The sequence below is a fragment of the Myxine glutinosa genome, assembly GCF_964187855.1.
Source record: "Myxine glutinosa chromosome 12 unlocalized genomic scaffold, kmMyxGlut1.1 SUPER_12_unloc_1, whole genome shotgun sequence".
Lineage (NCBI taxonomy): Eukaryota > Metazoa > Chordata > Myxini > Myxiniformes > Myxinidae > Myxine > Myxine glutinosa.
This window is the reverse complement of record NW_027616355.1, coordinates 1,087,482-1,111,701: the sequence shown is the minus strand read 5'-3', so window position 1 is coordinate 1,111,701 and position 24,220 is coordinate 1,087,482. Positions and strand designations below refer to the sequence as shown.

Sequence of the window (24,220 nt, the reverse complement as noted above, 5' to 3'; positions counted from 1 at the left end):
AATCACGGATACCGGTTGAGGCAACTAAATCTAGCAGGGTCCTCATGGGCAGTTATTGTGTTGCCTCACTGGTCCTTTGGTGGTCCCAACTGACAAAGTTGGCAAAAAAACAACACCTAGCAAAGTGCGGATGAGTTCCCGTAGGGAGCCAACAGCCATCCATTAAGGAGATGGTGTTTCCTAAAAAAAAACACCCATCCAGTTTGGACTGGTTCAAGTCATACCAAAGACTTTAAAAATGGTACGTGCTGCTTCCTTGCTTGAAAAGAACAGAGCACGGACGATCCCCATTGGTTGGCATCCATGGGGGTGGAGGAAATTCCTCTTGAGGAAATGCCTCGCTGAGTATTGTGAGAAAAGCGGCGCCATTGTTATGACGTCACTGGTACCCAGAGTATCCTGGGAAGTGACGATAGTGATGGTACTTACCCCTAGCTCAGTGGTTGTGTTAAGTGTGTGTCTCATTGGTTCTTATCTCCATATGCAGGTTTTAGTAGGTGGGAGGATGTTCCTCCCAGAACACAAAATCTCTACCTCCATTTTTCATAAAGTATCATTATTCATGAACCAGATTGTGAAGCTTCATTCTCATATCTTTGTTCCAAGAGCTCATTTTAGAATCTTCACTGAGCCTCCACTTGTAGCTCGCTTGTCGTGATATTCCCCGGAATGTTTTTTAAGTACTCAATAAGGGTGTTCTTGAACATCCTTGTTGTTCTGACTATCACTGGTACAATTTCAGCTTTCTTCAATTTCCAAGACCTCGTGATCTCATTTTTCAGATCCTGGTATTTGATCATTTTCTTGGTTTCTGGAGCATTTAGTCCAAAGTCATTGGGAACCGAAACCTCATTCAACAGTGCCGTCTTTTCCTTTTTGTGTTTGAGCACTATGACCGGGCACAATGCTTTGTTTGCAATGTTTACACTTCATGGGATCATGTTGTCTGTCATGTGTGAGCGCTATGTGTTCATTTTCAAGGATCGAGTTTGGTTTGTGTTTCCATGATTGTTCTGGGACCGGAATGTTGAAATGTTTACAGATGTGCTAGTGGATTACTCTGCAGTGTCATGTCTTTCTATGTACAACTGTTCTGACATGAGTTTTTTTTTTTTTACATCCTGAAAGGAGGTGATTCTCATGTATGTCTGTGTCTGTGTCTGTGTCTGTGTCTGTGTTCTATTATGAGCCTTAGCCTAAGTATTAAAAAAAATAAAAATGGTGAACTGCACTCCCACTTCCCACCCTGTCTATTTATAATGTACAGCTGAGCGAAACTGTAGGACGGAGGTCGGCTATCGAGTGAAAGGAGGTTGAGAATTACTACGGTCGAACTTCCCGTCTATTTATTACATGCTATGTCTAACCATTTGAAGGAAAGAGACAATCGAGCAGGTTTGGTAACAACAAATCTTTTATTGATTTTAATAAAAGGCATGTATTTATAAGTGATTGCAGTGTCACAAAAGAATCAGTCTTACCCATAGCACTCAAAAGAACCCCGAATACAACTGGCCTTAAATTAAATACAGACAGGCACCACATTCATCCAGGGAAATTACACAGAAAAGGGGGCAGAAATAAATAGGAAGCAGGGGCATGTTGGCGACCCTTCCTCGTAGGTGAGCAAGCTGTGATCCAGCGGCTGGGATTGGTAAACGGAGTGTCGGGGGAGTAGGGGACTTTTCAGGCAGCGCCTCTTTTAATCCTCCTTGGCTTGGATGCTGGAACGGCGAAATTCTGATAATTACAGCATTGGAATGGCGACTATCTGGTCAAAACACTGGTGTCGACCTGGATGTGGTTGGGTGTGTGACAAGGACGAATGGGTTAGATTTTGGTGAAACTGGATCTGGAGACTATAATCCTATCAGTGATTCTCTCAATTGAAACATAGGGCTTAAAACGACATATAGAAGGATATCTCGACGTTATGGATGGATTCGGATGAAATTTAGTGGACAGGTTGGGTATGTGACGATGATTATTTGATTATACTTGCAAGTTGCCCATCCCCGCACGGAGTACGGATGGAGGCAGTGATAATATAAATGGCATCTATCTGTCATCGAGCCAGCAAGCTGGGAGCAACTATTTTTATTTTTATTTTGTGTTAATTTTTCTACGTCGTGTAAGAGCTAAAATTCACTTTTATTGCCACATCTGATGCCATTTAAATGCTCTAATGGTGGCGAAGTGTTCCATTTGAAACTGTTCGATATATGTATGTTGCTTTTTGGTGGCAAGGGTCAGTAATAAAAAATCGTATTGGTGTCGAAGCAAGTGTCCAATTATTGCTAATTAATGGTATGATTTTGGTGAGGATCCAGTTTTGGATCCAGATACTATAATTCTTTGTGATTCTTCACCATGAGACAAAACAAAGTGATATATATATATATATATATATATATATATATATATATATATATATATATAGCCAAAAACAATACATAGCATGATATTTCAAACCGTTCTGGACAGGATATGACAAAACTAGGTGGATGAGTTGGTTCGGTGACGAGACCAAGCTGATTAGATTTTGGTTCAGGTCCGAATGCAGATCTGGCTTATCGGTGGGATACAAAACGTAAACTGTTCAGCCTGGCGGAGATATGCACTCTACCGAGGGCCATTCTAGTTTATAGTTCTTCACTCCACCTGTCGCTCACCCACCTCGACCCTCATGAGTACTTGCATTTTCACATCCAAAGTGATGCCTTTCCTTGACACTTTTTTCCAGCCATAACACTTGGATTTTCGTAATTTTTCTTTTCGTAATTTTTTTCTCCAGGACAAACAATATTATAACGAATCGGTGTTCTACAGGGCAGCGTTAAGCGAGGTATACCTGGTATAAACACCTTCGATCTGCGATCGGGTTTTATTCTATAACGTCAACGAAGGGGCCAGGAATCTTTTTGAATCCATCAAAATACATGGTACTTTAATAATTAAAAGCTGCTCATCTGTGGCATTCATTTTGTAGCTTCCTCCTCAAATGTATGTTGTGTATCTTTTGATTGTACGTTGAAATGTTTTGCAAATGTGTCTTGCTGCTCCATGGTTTTCCACGTTAACGTCAACACAACAGTATCGAAAGCAAGCACGAAGTGACCATTCTCGGTGGCCTGAATGAGTTCGTCGTTAAGTTTTACGGTCCTTCTGGCAGTAAGTTCCTGTGGCTTTGTTTGGCATTCTCATTCCTTAGATTTTTCTCTTAAATGTTGCCTGCACAAACTTACTTCTCTTTATAACAGAATCCCTGGTTTTCTAAAGGATTGTTTTATGTAAATTAATGAACTGATAAACTTTTGTTTCAGGGAAACATTATTCATTGGTTTCCTATAGGTTCCATTGAAATCTGCCCATTTTTTGCCACCTGTGATTTGTTCATTAATTCATTCATTTGTGTACAGCTTGTGGCTGCTGTTTGCATCCTGCTCACCCCTACCTCCTCCCCCGTGGTTTTGGGCAGGAATTTGAAATTTGTACAGGGCGCTAGCAATAATTTGCATATGTCACTGAAAGACATCTTCGGATCTTTAACGTCCACCAGTAGCAAATGCTGGCAGACGAGTCCCTGGCGCAACGTCCCTTCTAATAGATGGAACACTTTGATCAATTAATTCCCTGCCTGCATAACACCAACGCGACAGTACATAGTCCAGCTGGGAATTGAACTCGGAGTAGACAGCACAAAGGTGAGTGCACTACTCCTGAGCTATCTTGCCAACACTACCTGTGATCCCATTTATGGGCACATCTGATGCAACCGACTGTGGCATGGTCGGTATCTTATATTTGTTTCATATTCTGTACTTTGCAATCCTTTCACTCTTTGTTGTACTCTTAAGTGGATAATGGTCTAGTATTTTCATTACCTTTCTTCGGCCTACTGCTTATCAATTGCTGGAGCTTTTTAATTTTGATATGTTTTGCTGGAAGGTGATGACGTCATGATGAATACATTTAGATTCCCATCTTGCATGATGGTGTGTAGATGTATGTAAATGTGATGTACAAGGTCTTGACATCATGATAAATAGGCACATACAACTGGGTAGTGTGACTGGATAGTCTGGCCAGCAGTTACCACTTTTTATTTAAAGTTATGTTCAAGCAATTTTTTTATATCCTCCTCCCTCCATTTTAGATAATGATGTCACCCATTCTGTTCCTTCTTTAGCGTAATACATAAGAGCCGAATGGTTATTTGGTCACTTGTCTCCATTCGTGAGTTCATGTTGGCCAGCAAGCTGATCGACGTTCACATGAAAGGGCAAGGCCACACTTTAGCTGAAACACCTCCATTTGCTGGTTATTGCTCCACGAACCAACTTTGGATTTGAAAATCCAGTGTAGCCTCTGTGGCCGGAAATCTCAATTTGTGCATCGCATCGGTAATGACGTCAGTGCGATAATATTATGCTGTTAACAATTATTCTCTATCTACCTCAGACCCTCCAAAGCCCCATTAAGGACTTTGAGAATTAACATGTCACATTTTTATTATACTCTTCATTTATAATGTGTGTCTCGCCCCAACATACATTATAAACTTCTACATTATAACATATTGCTTCAACAGCAAATTATGGGTGTACTAGCAGTGTCCAATTCACAAAGCGTCAACACACCACTTAACAAAATCCGTGTTAAAGAATTTGACAAACCTGCTCCATTTCTCTTTTAAAAACTTTTTAAAAGTCATTTTTAACCCCCTTTTTCTTTCTTTCTTTTTTCCCAGCATTGAACTAAATCAATTTTTTGATTTTCGTACTAAATTTTCAAAAGCAACCCTTTTCTGCTCGACCGTAAATGCTCCCACCTGCAACCCCTCACCCCTCCTCGAAGGACTGGTGTAAACGACCCTCCTATGGTCGAGTGATTTGTGAAGGAGAACGGCGAGATGTCTGCTTTGTCTGCCGTCACCGTGGCCAACAAAAAAGACAACAATGCATCACCCAATTGCCTGCATAAACACTGCCTATGGCAATATCACAATGACTGCACATTGGGTGCTGAGAAGTTCTAATCAAGACACAACAGTTAGAGCGAACGTAAACCCAAGAATTGACGTGAACCATGCCGACCTACAAATGGAGATAAGGTTTTGGTGTACCTGTATTGTTTTAAGTCTCTAGCTTTAGAGGTGAGTTCAGAGATCACCTTAAGTTATGTTGTACATGAAAAGACGTAATTAAGTTTTGTTGACATGTGCATGATCATCCAAATGTCCTTTGTCTTGTCTCCACACAGTTTTATTTGCTTCCTCAACATTTTACTTCTTTTTAAAAATCTTGCTACGCTAATGATCAATGCTAGCCAAGTTATTTCGCCTTGTGTCGCAGCGCCGTACGAGGGAGGAGTCTGGAAGGTTCGTGTAGATCTACCTGAGAAGTACCCCTTTAAATCACCATCGATAGGTGAGGCATCCATTCAGCAGCGTCGTCGTGTAACATGATGTAATTTGATTATTTTTAATTTTAATTGCTAGTCTCATCCGAGTTGATTTGGGAGGCGTTTATGTGGTTTGATTCAAGATGTTGAACGTTGTTTAAAATTATTTGCTTGCAGATGTGATGCTTGTTGTCCAAAATTGTGTGGTTGCTGTAATTCCCGCAGCTTAGAAAGCACTCAACTCAAAACAATTTTAACTTCATCTTCTGCTTGAATAATTATTTAAAGGTTATTCGTTTCCCTCCCAGATGTGTTGTAAAGAACATTGTGTGCACGCACTCACCGCAATTTCTTTTTTCTTTAAATATCACCGGTATAGTTTGTAGACTAGTACACAGTGTGCATAAGCAAAGAAAATTCACGTCAACTTTTGATGATCAGAACGTTGATCATTTTATAACTAACTTATTAGACTTTGGTCTTGTATTATAAACTAGAACAATGCGACTGTCGCCAATATGCCTCCGCATAGTCCCACAACGGGTAGATGCCATCACTCTGCATATGTATGGGTAGGGGATTACGTTTGTGAAGTTTCATGTTGATCGGATAAGGTTTGTTTTTCTATCCAAGATGGCTGCCAAACCACGTGACCTATGCCATCATCATTTTCAAACTATATGAAACAGTGTTGTTAGATGATATTTGTCAAATTTTGCATCGACATGGTGAGCGGTTTCGGAGATGCAATTATTTAATATTTTCCTTCAATCCAATATGGTTGCCAAACCATGTGACCTATGATGTCGTAAATGTAATATTTCAATACAAATGGGTCATAGATCATGTGCATGCAACTTCAGATTTTTAGGATAAGGAAACAAACGAAATTAATCGATTAATCAATAAATCAAAAATAGCCCGTTACAGCCAAATCACTTGGTCATTGTCATGTCAAAATATCAGCTTCCTAACTCAAAAGGTGCTTGAGATAATGCCCAGAGGAGAAAGGAAATGTATAAGTACTTGATTAATCGATAATAATTAAGTAACTCATCAATTAATTGATTAATCAAAAAACAAAAAATACCGTTTTTGAAAAAGTACTTACTATTGTGCCCAAATTTCAGCTTCCTAGCTCAAAGGACGGCTGAGATATCGCCTGGACAAACAAACAAGAAAACAAACAAGAAAGCAAACAAGTACAGATACATTCAAAGTACACCGCCCCCATGCCAAATAATTAAATATCCTACAGCGCGGCATTGCCGGGGCGCCTCTGGCGCCCGGCATTACCACTTGCAGCTCATAGAGGTTGCATTGGGAGGGAGAGGTGCACACTAATTGATTGATTAATTGTATAATTAAAATCAATAAAAGATTATCACAAAATATTTTCTTAATCAATTGCCTAATGGCATAACTAAACCACTACTGCTTCATCCGAAGATGTATCTTTTAGAAATTTAATTAAATAAATCGTTAATAAAAATTAAATACGTAATTGATTAATCAATAAATAAAAATTAATCGATTAAATGAATAATCAATATATCAAAAATATCCTTCATAGCCACATCACTTGGTCACTGTCATGTCCAAATATAAGCTTCCTAGCTCAAAAGGTGCCTGTAGTGTAGCAGCATAGCAAACCTGTTGTGCATTTTGTGATACAAGCACCAAATTTGGCACAAATGTACATTAATATGTTGCGAACATTTTCAGATATTGGGCCACTTGAAATTCTCTCTTTATGTCCGCCATATTGGATTTCAAAATGGCCGCCACTTGAAATCTACATTTGCTATTATCTCTGGACGTAATGCAGCTATTGACTTGATTCTGGTATCTAAATGTATGTTTTTGGGGGCAAGGAATCCAATGGTACCAATTTCAACTTAATATTATCTATCACAGTCTGTTATATAATTTTATTTGGAAATTATCTAGGCAAATATTGGATTCAACACAATACTTTGAAAAGAATGTCTTAGTTCTGTAAATGTCTTAGGTATAATACTGACATGCTACATGGTCTAGTAATATTTGAGGCTAGGTGTACTGGTATCTGAGGCTAGGTATATACCGGTACTGAAGATACGTGTACATAAACAGTGTCATGTTAACAAGTTCAGCATTGCCGCAAGTACATGTATGTTGTTGACTCATCGTCATGTGCAGTCCCCTTCACACACACAGAGGGCTGTGCACTGAAGGGCAGCCTTTTTGCACTTGCAGCGCCTCACACACCCTTTCTTGCACTTGCAAGAAACCAGCTCAATGCAGCTGTGAGCTGCCTCAGTTAGCCTGGTCCAGTGAGGTGTGTACTGTCCTTCTCCAGTCCTTGACCAACCCCAGTTGGTTGGTGGAGGGAGCTCTGGTGCTGGCAGCAGTATCTGACCCCACACATGTCCACCTTGATACACTGCCCTCTTGACATGTTCCTCCAGAGCTGCCTTCGTTGGAGGGATGAGCTGCACATTGTTCTTCCTTGCGAAGAGTTTCCTCCTGGCCTTGTCAATGTCTGTGCATTTGCTGGTTCGATCATACAACAGGATCACGAACCTCTCGATGATGCGCATTGCATCGTCTGGTATGTCACGAGGTGCAGAGGACAGCAGCAGCAGCGCCTCAGTGAGTTCTGGCAGTACCGTCCAGACTGCCCACGCAGTGTTCTTGCCATGTCTATGAAAACTAGACACAGTGTCGCATCCAGTTAGAGCGTGGAACATTGGCAGTGCACGAGCCTTCTCTCGTCCCAATCCAGCTGCTATTTCGTGTGCTGCTAGGTATCAGAAACTCTGGCCTGTTCCGAATGCCAGCCACAGTTTGTCTTCTGGTTGCAACTCCTGTGCCAGGGACACTGCCAGCACCACAACATCGGTGTGCATGAGCATGCAGCATCATCCCTATGTATATTGGAAGTGGGGTCTCCTGTGCAACACTGTGCCTGACACTGGTGGATGATGTGGTGCCACGTGTTCGCTTGTGTTTGATGCTGTTGAACTTCAGTATCTGAGCTGTGGCAATTGCTGCAGGGTTAGTGTCTGCCATCTGTTCCTTGATGCTGGGTCCCTCTAGGATCATACTGACTAGGGCAAGCAGCAACGGTGGCACAGATTCTTCTTGACATACTTCAGGGAATCCTGTGAAGGGCTTGGCTTCTCCAAACATGTGACGGCGAACAATCTGTGCAGCATGGGCAAGATGGACTGCATCACTATCACTGTCCAGCTCGCAGGCTTTGGCAAGAGCAGCACCGACATCTTCTTCAAATGCCATCAGGATGTCTCTCCCCTTGGTGTGTGCCCGCATGTCAGGAAACTGAGCCAACAGTCTCTGTTTCAGTCGTGTGGAGTGGACTCTCGTGTCGAGCTGGACTCCTAGCTGTTCCATTCTGGACTGATAGAGCTGGACAAGGTCAGCCAATCTGAATACTGGTGCCGTCTCCTCATCTTGTCTGGTTTCTTCAATGTAGAGGACGAGTTCAGCGAAGACAACTGCCGACATTGCTCGCTCTTGTTTTGTGTCCTGTGATCCTGTTGACTGGGCCTTTCTTGTGCGATTGTAAAGTCCTATCAAGCACCGTGGGTGATACTGGGCGTCCAACGCTATCATGTCCCCACCACTGAGACGGCCCAGCAGTTCTGTATCACCAAGAAGGGTTGCACAGGCACGCACCCGTTTGTCCATTTGGAATGTTGCAGCTTTCCGAAGACTGTCAGCCCCAGCAGGTTGTTCACAGAAGAAACAATTTTCTGGGACCTTCTTCTCTGTACTCGATGAGCGTGAATGTAACCTGGTGCGTTTGCATGCAGCTTGTTCATCATCGCTCTCACATTCTTTCTTGAGTGCTCTCTTTTGTGCTCTCTGCAGTTTGGTGTTGTTGTACTGGAGCCTGCATGTCTGATGATATTTTGCACCGTGTGCAACCATCGCAGCTTCAATGCCATGACCATCATCGAGTCTTTCCAGGTGAAATGATCCTGGAAGCTCTCCAAGTTCACTGAATTTGACCAAGTTCTCTGCGAGTGAACTGTACCCACTCCCAATGTCTTTTCTCTTTGATTGGTCAGGTTTGGTCGGTGTCTCCGTCTTGTCCTCTTGACATATAAGGCATAACTTCCAGTCAGTTGTGGTGAGGTGCTGTGATGTTGATGGTGAAGTTCGCTCAACATCAGCTAGTCTGAAGCTCTTGGACATGGTGGAACTGTCTTCTGAATCTGCAACGATACAATGATATAATGTTAACATTTTGTTATACTAGGGCATTGCCCGTACTATATCTATATCTAAAATTATATCCCCCCCCTCTATTTACATGAAATGGTTTGGTCCAAAGCGAACGGCTTCCAGAGTTTGGTAAAGAAATCGCCATCGCGTGCACAAACGCGCAGGAAAGCGAATGAATCGCAAATTCGTTTTTATTAGTTTTAAAACATAGTTTAACGCCAACATAGTTTGCAAACGTGAAATAAATGAATACGCTCTCAAATGTGCCATCCGAGGCAGAGTGTGTCCGCCACGTTCGGCACACGCGATAGTTCGCTGCTCTCTGATTGGTTGAATCGTTTTTTGGACATAGCTCGGTAAGTAATTGTCCGATTAATATGAAACCTTGAAAAGGCACATCCTCGGGTCCCCAGCAATATACCTGGCAAGTTAAAAGTATATCGGACCCGTGGTTGTCGAGAAACAGCGGTCACAGACAAACAAACGTACAAACGTACAGAGATTACTGGAATTATAGATAGATATATAATAGAGGGGTTTCCTCCGCCATACTAATGGAGAGGAGGATAATTCCTCTATATCGTAGAGCATTTAGCTTGGCACACTTAGGGAATTAGTTTTGTGAGATTATGCCGGAATTAAATTTTCACCCATACCGGAGGCAAGAAGAGAAATAAAATCACATGAGATTCTTTAGTTAAAAAATATTCCCAAATTTATTGAATATTTACAAAACATTTGAATTCATAAATTCTTACAATATTTACACAGCCAAGATTTAAATATAAATCAGTCTAAACTCTTATTAGGTTGGACAGTACATTTTCCAGACATACCCTGTTCTGTTAATTACAGCCTTCGTGTTAAATTCAGAACATGTCAAAACTGTCAGTGTGGAATACACACTTCACTCAAAATACTACTTTATATAAAACATTTCTAATTTAAAGCCTTATAGTAAGAATTTCAGATAAACCCCAAAAAAGTAAGACCAGGTTGGCTATTAGACAACCTGCCTCTGTCGTGCCCACCAGACAAGTGGTTTTAGCCAGCACACATGTGTATCAGGTAAGCTTGTGCTGAGTACATCATACCTGAACAACTCAGTGAGGCAGAACACAGCAGTGCACACCAGGGTGACCCCTTCAGTGCATAAACCAATTAACCTGTCCACTGCAGGGCATATAGAAATGAAGTTATTTTCTGCATATAATAATAATATAAGTTCAGTTCTATATAACAATTTCTGTTATCACCACTACCACTACAACTACCACTACTACAAGCTTTGTCTGGAATTTTGTGGACTAACAGACAAACAGACATACAGACAAGCTGGGATCAAAACATTACCTCCTTCCACCATTGAGTGTAGAGGTAAACATCATGGAAATTATATCATGCCCTAGATTTAATTCATGCTTACCCGTGTATTTGCTTCACTGGTTCACAAGGTCTTTTGCATACATGTAATTCAGACTCTCGTCTTCATTGCTGACCACACAATGTTGTCTAGCTGAGCCCAGATTGTATGTAATTAACTCATTTATGTGGAGTCACAAGGTGATTTAAACACAGCCACACACAAAGAACACAGTTGATGTGGGTCAACACACATGCAGCCTCTCTACTCTTTCATTTGGGTCAGGGCTGTGATTAAAGACATGTAGTGGAGTCATGTTTGTAAACATTGTTAAAGACATGCTACAGTGCATTGTTAAGGAAACAAGACAGATGGAAGCCTATACAAGAAATTTCTGTACTCTAGAAACACAAAAGATGGCTTAAAGGGTCTAGGAAAAGGGGATTATGCATGTTTGGTATTTATTGACAATATGAATGTAATGTTACATAAAATATGCATACGAAAAACACAAATGAATGGGTCACTTTGTTTCCTAATGGGATATGAATTTATATTTTAGACTGCCAGTATATATGAGCTTGTCTGAGTTGTTACTAGTGATTTAGTATAATTTTTTTATTTATTTATATTTACAGAACTAAGACATTCTTTTCAAAGTATTGTGTTGAATCCAATATTTGCCTAGATAATTTCCAAATAAAATTATATAACAGACTGTGATAGATAATATTAAGTTGAAATTGGTACCATTGGATTGCTTGCCCCCAAAAACATACATTTAGATACCAGAATCAAGTCAATAGCTGCATTACGTCCAGAGATAATAGCAAATGTAGATTTCAAGTGGCGGCCATTTTGAAATCCAATATGGCGGACATAAAGAGAGAATTTCAAGTGGCCCAATATCTGAAAATGTTCGCAACATATTAATGTACATTTGTGCCAAATTTGGTGCTTGTATCACAAAATGCACAATTCTTTTGAATATTTGGGCTAAGCCGCCCCACTACTGAGATATTGGCCAAATGAGAAAGAAAATATATAAATGATTAATAATGAAAATAAATAAATAATACTCATGAAAAAATCAAATTATTAATCAATCCGGTCAAAGAACACAAATCACCACCATTTCATCAGAATCGAACCCAAAATTTTTTTTTTTCGTCATTAATCGAATAATTAAATAATTAATCGATTAATTGATTAATTAATAAATCAAAAATAGTCTTTGCAGTCAAATCACCTGGTCATTGGCATGTCCAAATATCAGCTTCCTAACTCAAAAGGTGCCTGAGTTAATGGTCAGAAGAGAAAGGAAATTTGATTAATCAAATAAGTACTTAATTAATCGCTAATAATTAAATAACTCCTCAATTAATTGATTAATCAAAAAACAAAAAATGACGTTTTTGACAAAGGACTTGCTCACTATTGTGCTGAAATTTCAGCTTCCTAGCTCAAAGGATGGCTGAGATATCGCCCGGACAAACAATACAAGAAACGAGAAAGAAAGTAAGAAAACAAACAGAGTGAAAACTGAGTACTCCCTTTCAGCGTGCGTCACTGCCGAGCCCCCTTCGGTGCCCGGCAATGACGTTTTGCAATGCCTGTAGATGGCATAGGAAAGGAGCGGTGTACAACAAGTACAGATACATTCAAAGTACACCGCCCCCATGCCAAATAATTAAATATCCTACTGCGCGGCATTGCCGGGGCGCCTCATTTTTAAAACATTTTTGGCTGGTATACTACTTCACCTATGATATCATCATTATCATGCTTTTGTTCCCCACTATGAGTACTTGCCAAGTTTCAATTTTTTTCTTTCAGCGGTTTCTGAGAAATAAAATTTTCAATTATTTGCTTTTAATCCAAGATTGCTGCCATACCACGTGGCCTATGACGTCACAATTTGCATAAAAACATTCTGCATGGATGTCACTCCTACCCTGAAAGTTTCGTCTCAATCGGACATATGGTTGCTGAGAAAAACGAGGTTTAGCCCGGACGTGCGGACAACCCGAAAGCATAATGCCTCCACGACGAAGCATAACAAAGGACACTTGGGACAATAGGCCAAGGACACAAGGTGGAAAATGTGGACGGATATGCTACCTTGCAATTGCTAAACAACATTTATGTTTGCCACATCCTTATTCTGTACTCTTCCATCTTTTCTTCTATCTCTGTGTTGTTTTTATTTTCCTTTTTTTTTGTTGCTTTTCACCAATACTATTTCCATTGAATTATTTGAACCCTTGTTTTATTTTCAACTTGCGTTCCATTTTATTGGCCGTATTTGTATTGCATCTGCATGGGAAAGCAGAGCGCAAGATTGAATTGAGAAAAGGAAGAGCAGCGACCAGGTTGGAAGATGGATAGAGGAGGAAAAGAATGTGAGAGTAGTGGTGAGATAATTACAAAGAGTTTGATAGGATGAAGGAGAGGGGAAGGAAGGTGTATATGTGGAACAAGACCACTCCCCATGTCTGTAGGCCACTCCCATCTCCCCCTCCCCTTGTGGAATGGGGAAGGGAGTGGCCTAGTTGAATTTTTAAGTAATAAATGTCCACTTTCACTGGAGTATCATGAAGGGACTTTCCCATTCTGTATAAATAATAAGGGGACTCCAAAAAATCATATGTTGGGACTCCAAAATTGTGTACGCCATCGTGTACTCCAAAAATCACTCGAAATATGAGGGACTCCAAAAAATGTAATCATATGTTGAACTAGAATGGCACTCAGTAGAGACCATACGTCCACCAGCTGAACAGTTTACATTTTGTATCCAAGAGTAGACCAGAAAATCACAATACAGAATCACATTTAATCAAAATTATCCGTCCACAACTTTTTGAGATATCATGCTATGTATCGTTTTTGGCCCTATCTCCCAATGGTGAAGAATCACTTTAAAAATTCTACTAGCCGGATCTGGATACGGGTCTTCACCAAAATTGAATTGTTTCTTGTCACATACGCTACTTCTGCCAAATTTCGTTCGAATCAATCTACAACGTTTTGAGATATTTTGTTCACAAACGGACATACAAACAAATGAAAAATCAGTCAGAGACCGAGGACTTGCCGGAATTAAAAATATGGCGGCCGAACCACGTGCCCGATGACGTCATCATTATTTGTTTTCTAAACGAATTTATTCCTAGATTATGCTCAAGAAATTTCATCTTGATCGGATGACGTTTTGTACTTGTCGAATTATGACATCATAATGGAGGCACCTCATCATCACTAACATATTTTATTCCCCATGGAGAGTTCTTTACAATGAGCCATGTCTCAATTTTTTCTATTCAGCGCTTTCGGAGATATAGAGGTGCAAAGTTTTTCCAAGATGGCGGCCGAATCACGTGACCGACGACGTCATCATAAATTTTTTTCTCCACAAGTTTATGCCGACATGGCGCTCAAGAAATTGCATCTTGATTGGATGAAGTTTTGTACTTGTCGAATTATGACATCATAATGGAGGCCTTGGGCCTAGAGAGTTAAAAAGTGGGCACAGTCAATTGCAGGGCAACTAGATTATGCTCAAAAAATTTCATCTTGATCGGATGAAGTTTTGTACTTGTCGAATTATGACGTCATAATGGAGGCGAAATTAATGAGCGAAATGGAGGCGAAATAATGGAGGCGAAAATTACAATGAGCCACATCATCATTAACATATTTTATTCCCCATGGAGAGTTCTTTACAGTGAGCCATGTCTCAATTTTTTATATTCAGCACTTTCGGAGATATAGAGGTGCAATTTTTTTCGGTTTTTCCAAGATGGCGGCCGAACCACGTGACTGATGACGTCATCATTATTTTTTTCCTCCGCCAGTTTATGCTGACATGGCGCTCAAGAAATTGCATCTTGATTGGATGAAGTTTTGTACTTGTCGAATTATGACATCATAATGGAGGTCTTGGGCCGAGAGAGTTAAAAATTGGGCACAGTCTATTCCAGGGCAAGACAAATATGTGTGTTAAGTACGGCGATTCTATGTGCAACGGTGGAGACGTATTACTGCGCACAAGCAGACAGACAGACAAACCAACCAACATACTTGCCGGAATCTTTTCCGGCAAGTAACAAACAGACAGACAGGGGTGAAAACATAACCTCCATCCACCTTTGGTGGCAGAGGTAATAATTGTACACCGCTCCTTTCCTATGCCATCTCCAGGCATTGCAAATCGTCATTGCTGGGCACCGAAGGGGGCTCGGCAGTGACGCACGCTGAAAGAGAGTACTCAGTTTTCACTCTGGTTGTTGTACACCGCTCCTTTCCTATGCCATCTCCAGGCATTGCAAATCGTCATTGCCGGGCACCAAAGGGGGCTCGGCAGTGACGCACGCTGAAAGAGAGTACTCAGTTTTCACTCTGGTTTCTTTCTTGTTTTCTTGTTTTCTTGTTTTCTTTCTTGTTTGTTTGTCCGGGCGATATCTCAGCCATCCTTTGAGCTAGGAAGCTGAAATTTCGGCACAATAGTGAGCAAGTCCTTTGTCAAAAACGTTTTTTTTTTTTTTGATTAATCAATAAATTGAGGAGTTATTTAATTATTAGCGATTAATTAAGTACTTATTTAATTAATCAAATTTCCTTTCTCTTCTGACCATTAACTCAGGCACCTTTTGAGTTAGGAAGCTGTTATTTGGACATGCCATTGACCAGGTGATTTGGCTGCAAAGGCTATTTTTGATTTATTAATTAATCAATTAATTATTTAATTCTTCGATTAATGCCAAAAAATTTTTTTTTTTAAAGTTACAGATTCTGATGAAATCGTGGTAGTTTATGTGTTCTCTGACCAAATTGATTAATAATTTAATTTTTTATGATTATTATTTATTTCTTTTCATTATTAATCATTTATATATTTTCTTTCTCATTTGGCCAATATCTCAGGCACCTTTTGAGCTGGGAAGCTAATATTTGGACATGAGTGACCAAGTGATGTGGCTATCAAGGATATTTTTGATTTATTGATTAATCATTTCATCTATTAATTATTTATTGATTAATCGATTAATTATTTATTGAGTAATCAATTAATTATTTAATTTTTAATAAATGACTTATTTAATAAAATTTCTAAAAGATACATCTTCGGATGAAGCACTAGTGGTTTAGTTATGCGATTAGCCAATTGATTATGAAAATATTTTGTGATAATCTTTTATTGATTTTAATTATACAATTAATCAATCAATTAGTGTACACCTCTCCTTCCCAATGCAGCCTCAATGAGCTGCACTGCGGTATTGCCGGGCGCCAAAGGCGCCCCGGCAATGCCGCGCTGCAGCATATTTAATTATTTGGCATGGGGCGGTGTACTTTGAATGTATGTGTACTTGTTGTAAGGTTTGATCAAGCCTGTCAGAACACATGGTAATCAAGTGTAACATTCCCTAATCAAGCATTACATTATGAAAATTACAAAAAGTTAGTGTTACATAATTTTTGAATTGGTGTTAAGCATATCAGAGTTGACCAATCCGTGGCCGAGTGACGAATCAGCTCGTTCTGATATAACCGTGGGCAGGGTGACATGGATGAGGTGTCAAGTTAATTTTTAAATAAACCATTAGAAGTGGGTTTCCCAATCGCGCTTTTCAGCTTTTAAGAATGCTCTTTAAATGCGGGTTTCCCAATCAGCCCGTTACCGGATTTTGTCTTAAGTTATGACCCAGTGCGTGGGTAAGGTGTTATATGTACTCTCAAGTTGTGAAATTTTTATGCCTCCGCTGACGAAGTTTTCAAGTTGTCCGTCCATCCGTCCGTGATAGGTTTGTTTTCGTTCCCACGATAACTTGAGAACGTCTGAAGGGATCCTAGTCAAACTTGGTGCAGGTATGTATGATGAGGTAAAGATGAACTGATTAGATTTTGGGGTCACGAGGTCAAAGGCCAAAGGTGAGAGGTCATGTTAGGTGAAAATCCTGTTACCGCGATAACTTGTGAACCAGTGATGGGATTCTGACCAAATTTGGTACACTTATGTATAATGATGTAAAGGTGAACTGATTGATTTTGGGGTCAAGAGGTCAAAGTGTATAATAGGTCCATAACTTGAGAACAGCTGAAGTTATCTAATTCAAACTTTGTACATATTCTTATTATAAGAGCAAACATATATGGTTATGTTGCTATGTTTGTCGTTGTTTATATGCGACAAAAACGTCGTCTTCTGCTTAAAATAAAATTACCACCCTCTTAATTAACCCTCTTAACGCTTTGAGTATGGATGACGTCCAGTGCCGCAACCCGCGAAAATGTTTTGTGTACGGATGACGTTACTCAACGTCATCGACTATACCTATAAATAGATCGTCAGTACGTGGTTGAATTCCCGTAATGCCAAATTAATCCCGTACAGGGGGTATTAAATTCCGTACTCAAAGGGTTAATTGCGTTAAGACTGCTGAGATCCCTCAGACCTTTGACGACCCTTTAATTCCCCCAAGACCCTTCAGACCATGAAGACCCCTGAAGACCCAAAATACCCTTCAAGGCCCTGAGGCCCAAAAAGACCGAAAACACCCCGAAGACCCAAAACACCCCGACGACCCAAAACACCCCGAAGACCCAAATCGCCCCGAAGACCCAAATCGCCCCGAAGACCCAAAACGCCCCGAAGACCCAAAACGCCCCGAAGACCCAAAACGCCCCGAAGACCCAAAACGCCCCGAAGACCCAAAACGCCCCGAAGACCCAAAACGCCCCGAAGACCCAAAACGCCCCGAAGACCCAAAACGCCCCGAAGACCCTTAAGACCCCTCAAAGACCCAAAACACCTCAAAGACCCAAAATACTCTTAAAGGCCCAGAGGATCCAAAAGACCATGAACACCCAAATGGCCCTGAAGACCCAAAACACCATGAAGACCCAAAAGACCCCGAAATGGTCAAAGATGCCAACCCCTCTGAAACGACGTGTGGTGAGGCGTGTGGAGCGCGCCGAGTCACGCTAGTATGTATAATTATATAAAGATCAACTGATTAAATTTTGAGGTCAAAGGTCAAAGTCTGTAATAGGTCTATAACTTCTATGGCTAAAGTGATCTAATTCAAACTTGGTACAGATATGTATAATGATGTAAAGATTAACTGATTCTATTTTGGGTCCCGAGGTCAAAGGTCAGATGTCATGTCAGGTAAAAATGTGATAACTTGTGAACAGCTGAAGGGATTTAAATTAAAACTTGGTACAGGTATGTATAATGATGTAAACATGAACCGATTAAATTTTGGGGTCGAGAGGTCAAAGGTCAGAGGTCATGTCAGGTAAAAATGTGATAACTTGAGAACAGCTGTATGGATTTACAGCAAACTTCATCCAAGGTGGAAAACCCCTTTGGGAGGGGAGAAAAGTCGCTACAACTTCCATCATGTGACCCTTTGTCCTCCTGTTACACTTGATTGAGATGGGATATGTAACGACCGAATGTATTGCGGCCAAAACCACAGACGGATAGACAGACAAACACCGAATTGTGTATTTTAGTATGATTACCAGATCTAGTAATTCTCAATTTTTGAAATTCATTTTCTCTCCCCAAGTTCATGGCCATTGTGCTGTACATTATTTTCTTTATTCATATCTACTGTGCTAATATACTCTCAGTAGTATTGTTTTATTTCGTTTTCAAAACAAAAAATAGCTTAACATACCACCAAACATCGGAAGTCACAAAAATGTTTTTTTTATTTTAAAGAAATCTGGATATTAATTCTACAAGAAACAAGCTCGCAATACAAAATGTTATGTGCAGTTCTCGAGTTATTGGCAAATATGTTGGTAGTTATCAGAAATGTGAAACTCCCAAATCGAGTGTTAAAGATAAGCTGCTGGTTTGTACTTTGTACGAGCATAGAAACCATCCTTACTGACTTGTTAATTCCCCCTGAATTACGGCCTGGTTAATTCCCCCTGAATTATGGCCCGGTTGATTCCCCCTGAATTACTGCCCGGTTAATTCCCCCTGAATTATGGCCCGGATAATTCCCCCTGAATTACGGCCTGGTTCATTCCCCCCTGAATTACGGCCCGGTTCATTCCCTCCTGAATTACGGCCCGGTTCATTCCCCCCTGAATTACGGCCCGGTTAATTGTGCCCCGTTGCATCGCGGGGCGAAAGGGGGACTATGGGTTTCCCCTCCGTCCGTGTGTGCGTGCGTGCGTAAGCGAAGGACCGAATTCTAATTTGGTGTGTGGGTGCAACCCACGTCAAAATCCAAGATGGCCACCACCATATATATGTCTGAACATTGTGAGTGGAATATCTTGAAAAATAAGCGAAGTACCAACTTCTAATCTGGTGTGTGGGTGTATCTCGGCACAAGGAAGAAAGCTATTGAAAATTGGGTCGCCACGTCAAAATCCAAGATGGCCACCACCATATATATGTCTGAACATTGTGAGCGAAATATCTTGAAAAATAAACGAACTACTAACTTCTAATCTGGTGTGTGGGTGTATCTACGCATAAGGGAGAACGCTATTGAAAATTGGGTCGCCACGTCAAAATCCAAGATGGCCGCCTTGCATCTTCCACTTTGTCAACTCGCATCACTTCAACGACGGGGGACCTAGGCGTAACGCTTGTTCCCCCTGAATTACGGCCCGGTTAACTCCCCCTGAATTACAGCCCGGTTAATTCCCCCTAAATTGCGGCCCGGGTTAATTCCCCCTGAATTACAGCCCGGTTAATTCCCCCTGAATTACGGCCCGATTAATTCCCCCTGCATTACTGCCCGGTTAATTCCCCCTGCATTACTGCCGGGTTAATTCCCCCTGCATTACTGCCGGGTTCATTCCCCCTGAATTACGGCCAGGTTAGTTCTGAGGTCGCCAGTGGTGGATAACTCCGCTGTATTGCGGGCTGCTAGTCAACCACGAATGCCAATCAGTTTACCAGATCTCCGAGGATCCTCCGTGTAAGTACTGTTTACCTGTAGATGAGATGGTTGATCTGATCGGGGGTCGCACCCTCGATGTGTGTCTGCTTATCTATTTAATCAGGGAGGCACCGAGCGGAATGACCAGACACACACCGGCTGTGAGATGGAGCCAAGCAGTTGGGGAATAACGTCCCGGCTAACACTAGTGAGGACGATGCTGTCTCGATGAAAGAAAAGACACTGCGGACAGGTTGGAAGAACGATTCAATGAGGTTTATTTGCATTGGGGTGACAAAGTGTCATTGGGGAGCATTAATGCAGGTAGTTTTATTGAGCGATGGACAAACAAAGCATGCAGGGGGGTATTTATGAGGGGAAAGCAATATACAAACAACAAGACAAGGTGCAGTTATTACCTAGTCTAAAGATCGATCCCCATAACAATACTACCTTCATTAAACAAGACAATGGTACCAATCAGACATACACTTGAAGAAATTTAGACAAGCAAAGAAGAAAGAAAACAGAGTGAGGATTGGTCCAACCTCTCCTCACCCGAAGCGGACAGACACGTCCGCAGTGTCCCTTCCCTAGGGGAAAGGTATAAGGGATAAACAAAATCACTGGTAATTATGGGGGTGGGAATTGTGACTGGAACCGTGAAGTCTCTTCAGCAACTCTGAGACCGGCAATCGTCCCTGGCAAAAAATGGCCCTGGTCCCTCGTCAAACCATCTTCACAGGTACCAACAGCTTCCTTCAAACACTTTCCTCAAAACGTTTCCCTCATAAGCTTTCGTGTGAAAAAAACCCTTTTTCTTTAGAAGCTTTATCCCATACTCAAAAAAAACTTTCTTCTCCTCAGAAGCTTTGACCCGAACCAGCACGAAAGCCCTCCCCACTTTTTTAGTCTCTAGGGAGAGGAGGAACTTTGTCCAGGGTAAAATCCCACGCCCTGCCCATCTTGGTGTTGGCATGGTGTGTCCATTGGCCCAGGCGAGCATCTGTCACGAGTGCGCGTCATCCCGCTGGACCAGCAATGCTCATATTACCACCCCCAACCTGGCCACACCAACGGACTCTACAATTAACATGGAGCGGACCTGCTCCACTTCAAGCCTGCCGCCAGGATGTGCGCGCAGCACCATGATGGCGATGCATTCACCCCGAGCATTGCGGCTGTCATTCGGCCAATCCAATTGAGCTTTAGCTTATAACTGTCCATGCTTGCATTGAGGTTCCATTGATCGCCCGATGCTACACAAGCAGTCCATTACAATGGAGACCAGGCAGGGTGCTCAGGCATCGTGGGGTGAATTCGAATTGCAGGGCTAATTAAATCGATGTATGGTTTGTTTGACAGTGAATATTAAGAAATAAGTCTCGGACCCTGTACGATGGTTACATTTTCCGGGGGATGTGCTGGTTCGCCGAACTGTAACAATATATATTGTTGCAGATCCCGGTTCTGTCGACGTACTAGAGGGGGGTGGGGTGGGGGGGGAGGGGCGGTGAAGTCCCCGGTTTCCCTCAGACACCGGGGCACAGGCCGCCGGCGGTGACTAAACTCACAGTCGATGGGTTGCTAAGCAACTTCAAATGCCAATCCCTCAACCACAGGTGAAGGGTTATTGGTCACTTCCCAAATACCTTCAAGACCACGTGGTTAGAAAGACCGGGAAATGAACGTTCGCGTTCCCACACCTTATTTTGTGCCGAGCGGATCGCATGGTGTGGGTCGTGGCGTTATCCTGCATGATTTATGGGCCTAATAAGTCCAATTCGGTTCGGGCAATGCTGGGCCAATGGGGGAAAAGGCGTACTCGAACAGGTTTGAAAGGAAACAAAATGTACACGTTTTATTTACAAAAGGCACAGATGAAGGACAAGAGGCAGGCTTATCAATTCTTACCGAGCCTAAATCCTGACAGGTGCCTTGCGCACACACACACACACACACACACACACACACACACACACACACACACACACACACACACACACACACACACACACACACACACACACACACACACACACACACACACACACACACACACACACACACACACACACACACACACACACACACTATGAATGAATCCCACAGGTTAATTCGTACCGATCGATGTGCTGACGTGGACTCAAGGGTGGCCGCTTCTGCGCGCAGCACGCAGTTCGTTCCGGACAAGCAGCCTGGATGAGGGAAGGTCCGAAGGACGAACCGCCGCTTCGACGTCAGCACGAACGACGATCCCTGCTCCAGGAATGATTCAACACAGGCGACGACCTCAGCTCGGATGAAGAATCAGCACGGGGAACGAAGGTCGAACGCAGGACGAACCAGCACGGAGGACAGCCAGCTCGAAGGACCACGACCAGAGGGCAGCGCGAGAGAGCAGGGTGCGATGGACATGGGGTTTATATCAGGGCGAAAACCTTCCTAGAATGTTCCACAGGCTTTCATTGGCCGAGGCAATGCTGGTTGATGGCCGGCGCAGTTTGCTCGGGAAAAGTCCAGACCTGATTGGTTGTTTGTGTCCACGACCTCTCATTGGCTGCTTGTTGGTGACGTGGGTGGTTCCTTTAGCCACGCCTACCACAGCCGTGGTTGATCACGTGGACTGTAATTTTAGCCACGCCTACCTGCACATCACCACGTCTTTGTTCTTCAACCATACGAAGGTTTGAATCCTGCCTAAACTCAACACATATCTGCTTTAATTATTACACAATGGGAAGGGAGCTAATCTTTACATTTAATAAGAAATAATTGACTAATGCAGGCTACATGTTGTCGTGTAATTAACTAGAGGGGGTGTTCTTTCTTGCAAAACCACAACAATATATATTGTTACAGACGCGGTTTTAGATGTTATTTTACCGAGCGGTGGTGTATTACGGCGTCCGAACAGTTACTCCCCGATTAGAACCCGATCCCGCCCGATTCCACTCGAACGTTGGCCGAATCGCGCTACGCTAAATCAATGAAGGAAAAGACACAACGGCTGGGATAAATGAAACGACACAAGGGGGTACAGTTCTCAAGACCTCCGGAGGAGGATATAATTGGTGATGCAGAAAAGGGGGTAGATTACAAGGTAAGAGGTAAAGCACAGAAAAGATGGGCACTTAGACACAGTCTTATCTATCCCCGACAGACCACAGACAAACGGAACAGGACTGACTTACACGGGGATTTATGGCAGGGAAGGACAGGCAGTCGATAGCACAAGGTGCACCTTGGCTCAGGGGCAGAATCAAACACGGTCCGGTCCAGAGATGCGGGGAGGTATTGCAGCGCTCGGAGGTGGCGTCTTCTCTCTCCAAGCTGAGGGCGCATCTGACGTCACCTCCCTCTTCCTGCGCATGCTCAGCGGGGAGTGACACGCCCTCGGCTCGTTGGCCCCGCCCCAGATGGGATCGGTCCGCCGCTTCTATTGGGTGCGGGGGGTTACCGGGCTCCGCCCTTGACGAGGAGCTGACAGCGAGCCCCTGCGTGGTAACCCCGTCGGAGCACATGTTCAATGGCGGCTAACCAAGCCGGAGTGAGGACGCACACTCCCCGCGCCGCCGCCGCTGTTGTTGTTGTTGTTGTTGTACCATGAGGAAGAGCTGCGGGGAGGTATTGGGAGGTCCTAAACTTTCTAACGGTGCCATACAATCACATTCTGGTGCAACGAAGAGTCAGAATTAATGGAAACGAGTCCTTAACTGACATAGACTAAGAATAACTAGCAAGATGTCCTATAGTTGTCTACGTGAGATGCGGTGGACCTGGATGCGACATTTAAAGGGGGAAATAGGGGAAGGTCGGGTCTACAGAGTGTTGTTTACAGAAAATGGGACTAGGGAATGGGGGATTGGGGATAGTTGGGAAGTATTGGGGAAATAGGGGAATATTTACAAGCGGATATGGATGGAGGCCAATCTCATATCCGCAACATTGCACCCTTCTCTACCTCGGGGCGTCCCGACCCGATAAATTTTTACTTACTTTAGTGTGGCACTCAGATGTAGTTCCCTCTACTATTAACTCAACCCTGAGTGCGACAGTTTTACAGATGTTCACAAATGAGTAAATATGTCCCCCTGCGACGTTGCACCCTTCTCCTCACAGAAACACACCCACAGGATAACCGAATCGCGGAAAGAATCCTCAAACTAAACATACAGCCGGTAGGGAGCATCATTTATACAAGACTACACTGATATTTACACTACGATCCAGGACCTGTTTTTGGAGGAACACATGCAGATGTTATGCATAAGAGAGAGCACGCATGCCAGCATCGATACAC

General features: G+C 42.4%; 1 protein-coding gene across 2 annotated transcripts in view; it reads left to right on the top strand.

Annotated features, from left to right (window-relative positions):
- UBE2H (ubiquitin conjugating enzyme E2 H) overlaps nucleotides 1-24,220 on the top strand; it is an 81,252-nt gene that overhangs the window by 17,361 nt on the left and 39,671 nt on the right. Inside the window, exons 2-3 of one of the 2 annotated variants that reach the window (XM_068132456.2) lie at nucleotides 3,095-3,171; nucleotides 5,355-5,429. In XM_068132456.2, the coding sequence (XP_067988557.1) occupies nucleotides 3,095-3,171; nucleotides 5,355-5,429 (152 nt within the window). Of the gene's footprint in view, nucleotides 1-3,094; nucleotides 3,172-5,354; nucleotides 5,430-20,041; nucleotides 20,171-24,220 lie in introns of those variants that run through there. The other variant, XM_068132457.2, reaches the window with a different exon arrangement.